The sequence below is a fragment of the Citrus clementina genome, unplaced genomic scaffold, assembly GCF_000493195.1.
Source record: "Citrus clementina cultivar Clemenules unplaced genomic scaffold, Citrus_clementina_v1.0 scaffold_3, whole genome shotgun sequence".
Taxonomy (NCBI): domain Eukaryota; kingdom Viridiplantae; phylum Streptophyta; class Magnoliopsida; order Sapindales; family Rutaceae; genus Citrus; species Citrus x clementina.
The window spans coordinates 50114527-50124617 of NW_006262339.1; the positions used below are offsets into that span (position 1 = coordinate 50114527).

Consider the following 10091-nt stretch of genomic DNA (forward strand, 5'->3'; position numbering starts at 1 on the left):
TTCACAGCTAAAACTCTGGGCTTATCTGGTTTGATATCGGCTGGAATCAAAACAGCCCATAATAAAACATGAGTCCGTTGGGCCACTTCTGTTCACAATTTATATACATAAAGTTAAAACCACTTACAGGCTACTAACAATAAAAGAAAGAGCGAATAAACAATGAGGAAAAATTGTGGCGTGTTGAATATGCAGTATTATTTGTTACTTATTATTCACAATTTATTTAATAAGCTAACCAAATAGCTAGGATAGGGTTTAAAACTGACTAAGTGATCGATAAGTATATCCACAGGTCGCCAACAATCAGGAATCACGTATTTCATTAGGAGAAATTAGAAGAGAAAGAATATTAAAGAGAGAATTCTTATCTTTAACACGAGTATATAATAAGAAATCATGGCCATTACCGTATTTAAAAAATAAATTTTATATTTATAATGATTGATTATTTACTTTTATGTCATCCACTCACTTAAAGCTAACCATTTTGTCACAAATTACATCCACACAGAAATTACAATTAATTATTCACAAAACTCTCAAATATAGAATTTGATATTCGTAAAATGTTAGCCGAGGAGATGAAAGAAGAAACTTGACCTTAAAAATGACGTTTAACGTTTCCTTATTTCGTCTCTTTCTGCACACATGTAGTTTACGTCAAAAAGTTTTATGTACCCACTTCGTCAATAATGGACCCACATGAATTTTTGGTCCCACTAACTTCCATATATGCTGAATTGGGGAAAGGTTTTCTTATTTAATTTTTTTTTTTGGCACTCAGTTTTTTTTTTCAAATTACATTTGTGGGAAAAACAATTTTTTTAAATATTACTTTAGACAGTATTATATAAATTTTAATAAATATAATATATTATACTGTTGGACCTGCTTCGGTGTATTAAAATTAAAATTCCATATGACAATTTAAACTTAAAGAAAAATAAATAAACTATGACACTAATAAGTACTAAAGTTCTGGAAGAACTTATCTCTTGAGGAAGAAAAATTTTAAAATACATCAAAAATATCATATCAGCAATATAAGAAATAAATGATGTTATGATTATGACATACATGTATTTATTTTGAAAAACCATCATATAAGTAGTGGTTATATAAAATTAAGTCAAGTTACACATGTCATACATACATTAGTTAGTTATATTATCTCTAATATATTTTAAAATTTTTCATGAGGAATTATCTGACCTAACACAATTAGAGAATCGTTGGGACAAGATTTCTTAACTTTTAATTTCTTAAAAGTGAGGGGGAGTACTTTAATTTGATAGTCGTTATTTAGGTTATTAAAATGACTGGGATGATCAACCCAGCCATTTAACTTGTTTCAAGATTGTGGCAACAAAGGTCAAAGGCCCCACGGTCCCACCTTTTACGACTAAATAAAATGGATTCGGATTTTTCCTCCTCATTTACTTGACTTTTAACCATCGAATGACGGGTGATATAAATAGGTGGTGAAGATTTAATTAGTTGTGATATTTTTTTTCATAATAATTTATTATTTAATTGTCCCATTATCATTGAGGAGATTGTCAGTTTTTTTTATATGGAAATTAATATATATAGCACTTAAGTTATTATTATTTTCATAATAGTCAATAGCATTATCCTTATTTTCAAATATACTTTTTATTCACATCTATTATAACTTAAATAGATTGTGTAAATGAAAATTAATAGTGAGATATTTTTCATATTTTTGTTATCTTTTAAACATTTTCTTATAATAAATACAATATTTTATATTTTCAAGATAAATTATTAAGTAAAATACCCGTTATCTCTCTTTTTCTTTAAATATTTGGGGTCACGGGGATTTTTGGATATTATAAATATAGTAGAAAAATAAGTGGTACGTATTAATTTTAATAAGAGGAAAATTAACAATCTCCTTTTCTTTATCTCGATTTAATTATTAATTTTACTTATATATTTATTACTGAAAAATATCTAGCAGATTTTTTTAAAAAACTCACTAGAGTTCAGATTAATTAAGAGATGATCTTATTTTTTATCCATGAACACTTGAATTTAGCTTTTTTTCATTGTGGGAAGTGAACTAAGATTCTCTCTTGATCTTTTACAGATCTTGTGCCACTTGAATTTTAGTGCTAGTATATAATTACAATTTAATTACCTTTATTTTTTAATTTATTAATCACCAATCATTTTAATAAAAATTTGCTTAGAAGGTCGTGACTCGTGATCCGCCGTGGGACATACGTCTGAAATCTTTCACTCTTCCAACTTGGAAGAAAAAGACTGCATTTTTCTTACAGCAATCAATAACGCTCTTTGCGCATGAAATATGAATGGCTACTATACGTAGTAAGAGAGAAGAGAGAAGCCAAGGCACGTAAGTCACATAGTTTAACTATTTTTTTTTTTTTTTTCTTCAAAAAAAGATAGCTATTTTTTTAAGTCGATGTAGGTAATAATTAATCCTACATGGAACCTGATGTTACCCCAGTAAATTAGCTAGGGTGTAAAATTGACAAGTGATCGGTAAGTTTGTCCAGGTTGCCAACCAGCCGGAATAACTCCTTTTGCTACAAGAGCTTTCCCAGATTCGGCTGCCGTTAAACGGAGCGAAAACGGAGCACGTAAAGTGGATCCATAGTTAAGTTTCCAAACAGCACCCCATGACCGTTGCATGGGAAGCCACGAGTCGGATGAGTCCAGAGCTTGTTGCAGGTCAACTGAAGCAAGGTCACCGTCACCATCTTCGTACTCAATCAGTGTCGCAAAATAGTTAGGGTTTGAGCCTGAATCAACGTGAAATGCTATCCTCATGCCAGGATAGTTGCACTCAACTCTGCAAATTAATTAAAGTGGCCATTTGACGTATGGTGACTTTAAAAAATTTGGAAATTTCAACATGTACTAATTAATTACGTACGTACCTTCTGTGCTGAATCTGTAAGACCCCAACGTTACGGAGTTGATCAGCCTTGCCAGAAATTGCCATAGCTCCAAAAGCAGTGCCACTTAAGTCGAAATGAACTGATTCTGAAACACAGGGCCCCCCAGGGCATTCATCAGTAATGACCACTGTCACTGGATTTCCCGAGCATTCCGGATGTGTACATTTTACCTGGAGTAGATTTAATTACTTTAGTATAGAATTAATTAGGCAATTTAATTGTAATCAGCAACTAAAATGAATGTTTTAAGATTAAGCAAATTAAATGAGACCTGATAACAGGCTCCACATCCTTTGCCAGATTTGTACAAAGAGGGGCCTCCAGCAGAAATCAGTGCGGAGAACGGGGCTTGCTCCACTGCCGCTCCGTACCCACAAGCGCCACCTTAATTTATAATATTTATACATGAACAACAAAATTTTTCGGAAACAGTTAAAAAACGTACCTTAGTCACAAAAACAAGGAAAATGCTAGGTTTTAATAATTTTAAAATTTTGTAAATTTAGATATCTCCATTGCAAATACGTACCATCGCTTCCTGCACCAGTAGGGCTACCGTACCACGTTGCCCCAGCCGGGGACCAATCAGACCCCGACTCTGCCATGGTGATATTAAGTAGCTTGGGATTGAAGCACCAACATGAGTGCAGGAAAAGAGGAAACATGAATACAAGAGTGAAAAATGATATGGGATATCGAAAAACATGTGCCATATTATTGTACACAATGAACTGTTGCCACGTGTAGTTATTACAATTAGTTCTGTTGATTGTTGATGGATTTGATGAGTTCTAGCTCACTGGTATTTATAGAGTGAAAGAGTGCATCATGTTATGCACTGCATGCATTTTTCGACCGAAAGGTGTCATCTTTTTAGATGATCTGAGGGTTTTTTTTTTTTTTTTTTAATAATTCAGGAACAAACCAGATAGCAAGATTTTATAAAGATACGAAATTTGGACGTTCTTACATAGATTTCCTTTACATGCATCAGCAGATACTTTTGGACCTCTTTTCGTCTAACCAGGAACCAATCAAATAATTACATAAATTAATTTAGTTACTGATTATCGAAACTTTAATTTGAACAGTAATTTTGAGGTGGGGAAAAATATCAAGGAGGTATGTATAATATGTTACAAGAAAGAATCCGCGCCAATCATGAATACGTATTGCTATACATCAAGCAAGTATGTATAAGATTTTATAAGAAAGAACCCATGCCAATCATGAATAGGTAGTGCTATACATCACAAATATTTTTTATCCTAAAAAAATCTAAAATGATATGGCATCTATCAATTGATTGAGAAGATAATACATTTAGTTTAATTAGATCTTGTAAAGAATTAACAACTACTTAATGAATAACGCATCATTTGGGATAAAAAAATTTAAAATTTTTATCGTTACTCATCATGGATATCACTCATAATAATAATAATAATAATAACAACAATTTTCAGTGTGTATATTAATTCACTTAAATAGTGTCACCTGTTCTTTATTTCAAGTCTCCTCTGTAGCGTTGGAATGGGTACGAAGCAATAGTTTATGTGATCAAACGTTTTAACGTGCCCTTATATGTCACATTATTCTCACTTCCAATTTTGAAATTGGTCGACTATAATTTTGATACTGCTAGGTACAAAATTTATATTCAAACAGATGTAATCTACATATATGACATTTTTTTTTTATCATAAATTATTGTGCGCCAAGTAGTTACTCGCCTCAAATCATTTCACTGTAACGTGGTAAATTGTATCAGAGAGTCAGAGACAACATTAAGTGAGATATAAAATTTGTATCATAACTTTGTACATGTAGCACTGCTCTTATAATTCTTAAAAGTTTCCTTGTACATGGATGAAACTCGCGTCATAAAAAACAGTTGCCTCCATGGCGGTTGTACGTTAGTTTCTTTTGCAAGACCCATACAGAGAGTCACATTTTAAGGAGATAATTCTTGATAGGTTTTTTTTGAATTAGGGATTTCCTTTCAATTTCAATGACCATGAGAGCGCGACTGAGTGAAAAGTGTTCTTTAATGTAGCCGTTAATGGTGGTTACAGACCGTTGAACTCATTCCATTAGCACGTGACGGTCAACATCATTCACAAACAACGACACGTAATATCTGGCGACGATGAGGGTCTTGTAGAACTTTTTCAATTTTTCTCGCCTTTCTTTTTCGCCGCAATGGTATGTTACAGGACTGATCTGATCTCGAAGAGTTTGCTGTTCTTGCTAGCTACTATACTCACTATAATCATACGTAAGCGACAATCAAACGGTGCATAATTCAAGCTTTGACTTGGTAATTATATCATCCTCCTTAGATCATGGATTAATTTGATGTTATAACATATAATATATGTATAATCACACTTAATTTAAAGGTAATATACGTGTATTATATCAGCATCCTTAGATCATGGATTAATTTGATGATTCATGGAAGTTTGTTAATTAATTTTACCAGCGTTATTGTAATTAAACATGGAAGTCGCTATCAACTAGCTGCTCCTGCTTAATTAATTTCTCAACTATATGCAGTGTTCACATGCGCGCCTATCACTTTCACGTGTTTAGAGTGGGAAGAAAATTCCCCTGCTGGGAATTTCTTGGTGAGTGAAACAGAATAGTGCTCCGAAATTTATTCCCGCCGCAGCAAAAAACTTTGATCCACTAATCAATAGCAATAAGTACCGTAAGTTGGCGTTCATTTACTTGTAAAATAACAAGATTTTGGTTGGTGAAACAGAAAGTCACGTGTAATTAATTATATTCCCACATAGAATAGTGAAAAATCGTGTGTAATCTTGGCAATATACAGCTCTTTAATTACCCAAAATAAAATTATATTTATCTCTTTTGCCAATATTTATACATTAAATTTGACATACTCTATTAATTAATTATTAATGTAGTATATACTTTACTTATATATATAACTTACACTAAGGATAATTAAGTCAAAACAATAATTTTATTAAGTTATAACCTCTTCATAATAATAAAATTAGTTTGGTCTCAATATTATGACTATATAAAGATCTACTGTAATTTTCTGTAATCATAATCTCACCATATTCACGTTTTGAGTAAATTGTATATTTCCATGGGAATTATGCTTTTTTTTTCCCCAGTTTAATTCTAATCCAGTGTGAATTTGTAGATGTGGTCAATACGTTCAAACTATTAAGTGATGGATGAAAACTGGAGCTCAATCGCTCATCTGTGTTCATTGTTCTGGTTCTTTCCCTCTCTTGCTAGCTGCTGCAAGCCAGGAATTCTGTGGGTGTAACGAAGGGTAAACTTGTAAATACACATGAAAAGGGCTTCATGAAGATAATTAATGGGCCGCCAATAGTCCAATTCGAAATAGACATTTCCAATAACCCAGGAACAGCTGCCCAATTCAAAAGTTAGGACAAGATGCGTATAACATGGGCCTGGGCCTAAAGAAATTGAGTTTGATTCTTCATTTAATAACCATGCAACTTTTGCTGAATGGTTCATGTAGTTAGCTCGAATATGGTCTTTGGAGTTGGTTACAAGCTTAGGGCTCAGATTTCAGGGCGTGATTTAGTTGCATCTGTTTCGTTATAATGCTAAAGAAACTCGTTTGTTGCTAATTAATAACTTAAATGATTTCGGAGAATGAGTTTACATAGCTTATAATTAATTATCATTGGAGACAACATCAGCATCACAATCCTAGTTTCTACTTATTCAATGGAGCATAAATGATTGATAGGCCAAAAATATTGGGATTTAAAGTTAGGTGACTGCTCATCATGGACATGGCAGAGAAAATAGACATACCTGTTCCTTTAACTGATTACAAATTGTATCAGAAAGATTAGCTTACTCACACCTTCCTCAACTTCCAATATTATTCATATGGTATAAGTCGACAATGAAGCAGCATTATTTCCATGCAGATTAAAAAAAAAAAAAGATCTATGATAAAGATTTTCTGACACATATAAAAAGATTCCCCTGTCGCCAGATTTATTTTTTTAATTCACCAAACGAAACCCACTCGAGGGATCCGAATGATGTTGTTAAGCTATTATGTAAAGACAAAATTTCCCAGTTCAGATTCATCAGAGACAGAGCTATACATTACGCGGCAGAGATTCTTGATTCTAGTGCTGATCCGGATTGACTTAACAATATTCATGGCGTATTTAAGAGATGAAATTAATTACTGCAGTGTTGGTACCGATAAGTTCTGGTCTTTATTTTATGGGAGGAGTTGGTGGTGAGGAGACAATCTGAGTTGTGTTACGAATATTTAAATGTTTAAAACCTTTCTATTTGGCCTTTACTCTTTAGAAAGTGGTCTAAGACACAGCCACTGCCCCTGCGCCTAACCTTTTTAGCTTTTATATATATATATATATATAGGATGCCTCTAAGTTACATTAAGCGTAACTTACGTTTTTTGTCTTTTTTCTTCTGGCGAATTTCACACGAGTCCTTGTATTCTTTATGTTTATGGATGTATTTGCCTTCTTTTATCAATTATACATCTATTTTTCATTCTTTCCAATGTTCTTTTTATTTTTTTAAATAATAACATACGATTATCAAATGGCCAAACCTAGGTTACGTGTAACGCAACATACATTCAAGAAGTGAAATATCTATTGGCACCCTTGAATTTTATGGAAACTACATTAATTGAATTAAAATGGTAAATTAAAATATCAAATGGTATCTATTAATCAGAATTAATCAGAGTATATGTTGATAATGCCCTTTAATCAGAATTAATTCTTAGGAATGATTTTAACGGTAATTCTGAAAGCTATTGTATGTTAATTTTGAAGTCTGTCATGTATATTTTTTATATTTTTTATATAATTTCTCTTTAATTTAATTATATAATTAAATTACATGCAATAAACCTACAATTCAAGACTAGGATTAATAAATTTAGGACTAGAAGTTTATTCTGAATTTATAGATTTGTATGAATTTGATAATCATTTAATAATGTTTAAAGAAATAAATAAAACTTTAGAGAAAATAAAAAAATCGATAGGAGGGATGGAAGAAGATAAATACATCCACAGCTGTAAAAATTGAAAATAAAAAGAATTAGGAGGGCTCATATGATATTTGCCAAAAAGAAAAAGACAAAGAACGTAAGGTACATTGATTGTAACTTAGGCGTTCCCATATATATATAGATATATATATATATAATTACCAAACTTCTTCCCTCTTTCCTTGAAACGTTTAAAGCAAATTAATTTTTCTGTCCCTAGGCTGTTACCTCATAGATCAAGTTTTGGTACCTAGATTATAAATTTTCGTTTGCTTTTGGTCCAAATTATTCATCAGAACTAAGGACACTGCAATGCCAATGATCGTATACATAATTTGCATCTATGAGGATTATTATAAACTTTTTTTTTGGGGGGGAATCTGTACGTCTATGTCATCAATGAAAGGCAAGATAGGATTTGAGCTTGTCACCCACCGTAACATCTTCTTAATTGATCGAACAGTGGGTGCTTTTAACACTCAAAAAAGATAAATGCAATGCGACTGCTCGCTCTTTGATGAGCAAAAAGATGTTACTACTGGTTACAGCATAGACACGGGATTTAGATAAAGCTAGACCCCCACTTGCGATGTGCGATTAGACAACATAAATATCAAATATCCAGGTTGTTGTGCAAAAGCAAAAGCCAATAAATTTTGAAGAATCTTACAAATAATATAATTTTGTACAGTCAATTAACTTTTGCGACGATTTTGATGAGGGATTTAAAAATGGATTGAAATTAAATCTGTATTTGCATGCATGCACCGGAGCATGTACAGTTGGCATTTGGCAAAGAACATTCGTGGATGAAGATAATTCGTCGGTGAGGTGACGTGGCCACTTTTATACACGATCGCGAATCATTCAAGGATTAGGTGCGTGTCTTAAGAAATTAATAGAACTTGATAAGACCAAAGACACATTTGAGATCTAAAAGCTTGATCACGAAATAAAGTATAATTTCTTATGAAATAATTGTAAATTATTAAATACGTTTGTCATTTAATTAACCTCTTTTAAATAAGTATGAGATGCTCTCCCGTATATTTGTGACTTTTGTCCTCTCCGGTCACTTCATTATAATCTGTTTCTTTCCTCTTTCGTCTGTCTTCTGATGGAAGTACACTAATCGGCTAAGATGGAATCTGGCTAATTTGATCAAATAACATATGCTGCCGAATTGAACAAGATTACAGACCCAAAAGTGAATGTCGAATTACGACCGTCCTGTGCTTTATGGTAAATAAATTATATGCATGCTCTTTACAAGGGAAAGCCAAGTGGTCCTCTCCTCTCGCAGGCAATTATTTGAGGGGGCTAGATTATTAACTATGATGCAGGCCATCCTTGCTTAGTGGCTTTTACTTGAGTGCGTGCAAACAATGATGGTTGATGAAATCAATAATATCAGTTATTAGCCTGAAAGCGACGTAAGCAACTAATTAATAGTTATAGATTAAGGCATCAACATCAAACGCCAATGCAACGACCTGTCTGTCATCAATTATAGTGGAAAAATGCTTTTCGCTGTGGCTAACTTGTGATGTTGAAATAAACGGACAATACTTTTACAACAAATGAACTGATGAACTGGATCTCATCTTAACTTTATAAAATGAAATTGTCATAACTCAATTTTGCATCTTCTTTGGATGTTGTCACCATAGATTTTAAGAATCGCCAAATTAAATCATTAATTTGTTCCTAATGTTAGGAAATTTTATGCTACCCACGTACATGAGTGCTGATATATTTAACAAACTTAAAAAAAAAAAGATAAAAAATCACTCAACACTACAGTCCGTTTATCACCCTCAAAATTTAAGTTTGGGTGGTCAGTCAAATAAATTTATTTAAAAATCACTCAACCGTGCACATCCCGTTACTTTACCTTTTGTATACACATCATAGGCTCGAATACATTTATTTAAAGAAAAAAAAAATATAATATTTGTAGAAATTAACAATGATCTATATATAATATTGGCTTTGGAAGAACTATAAGTTTCGAATTAATAAATCAAACTGAAATATACATCATCAATATATGTACAAAATTTATACGACGA

General features: G+C 32.3%; 1 protein-coding gene across 1 annotated transcript; it reads right to left on the minus strand.

Moving 5' to 3' along the window:
* Positions 1-2508: 2508 nt before the first annotated feature.
* Positions 2509-3697, minus strand: LOC18047821 (putative expansin-B2). The gene is made up of 4 exons (XM_006445267.2): positions 3484-3697; positions 3226-3338; positions 2934-3124; positions 2509-2845 (listed from the first exon to the last, which is right to left on the minus strand). The coding sequence occupies exons 1-4, from the start codon at positions 3665-3667 to the stop codon at positions 2509-2511; spliced, it is 825 nt and encodes a 274-aa protein (XP_006445330.1). The 5' UTR covers positions 3668-3697.
* Between the last annotated feature and the right edge of the window lie 6394 nt (positions 3698-10091).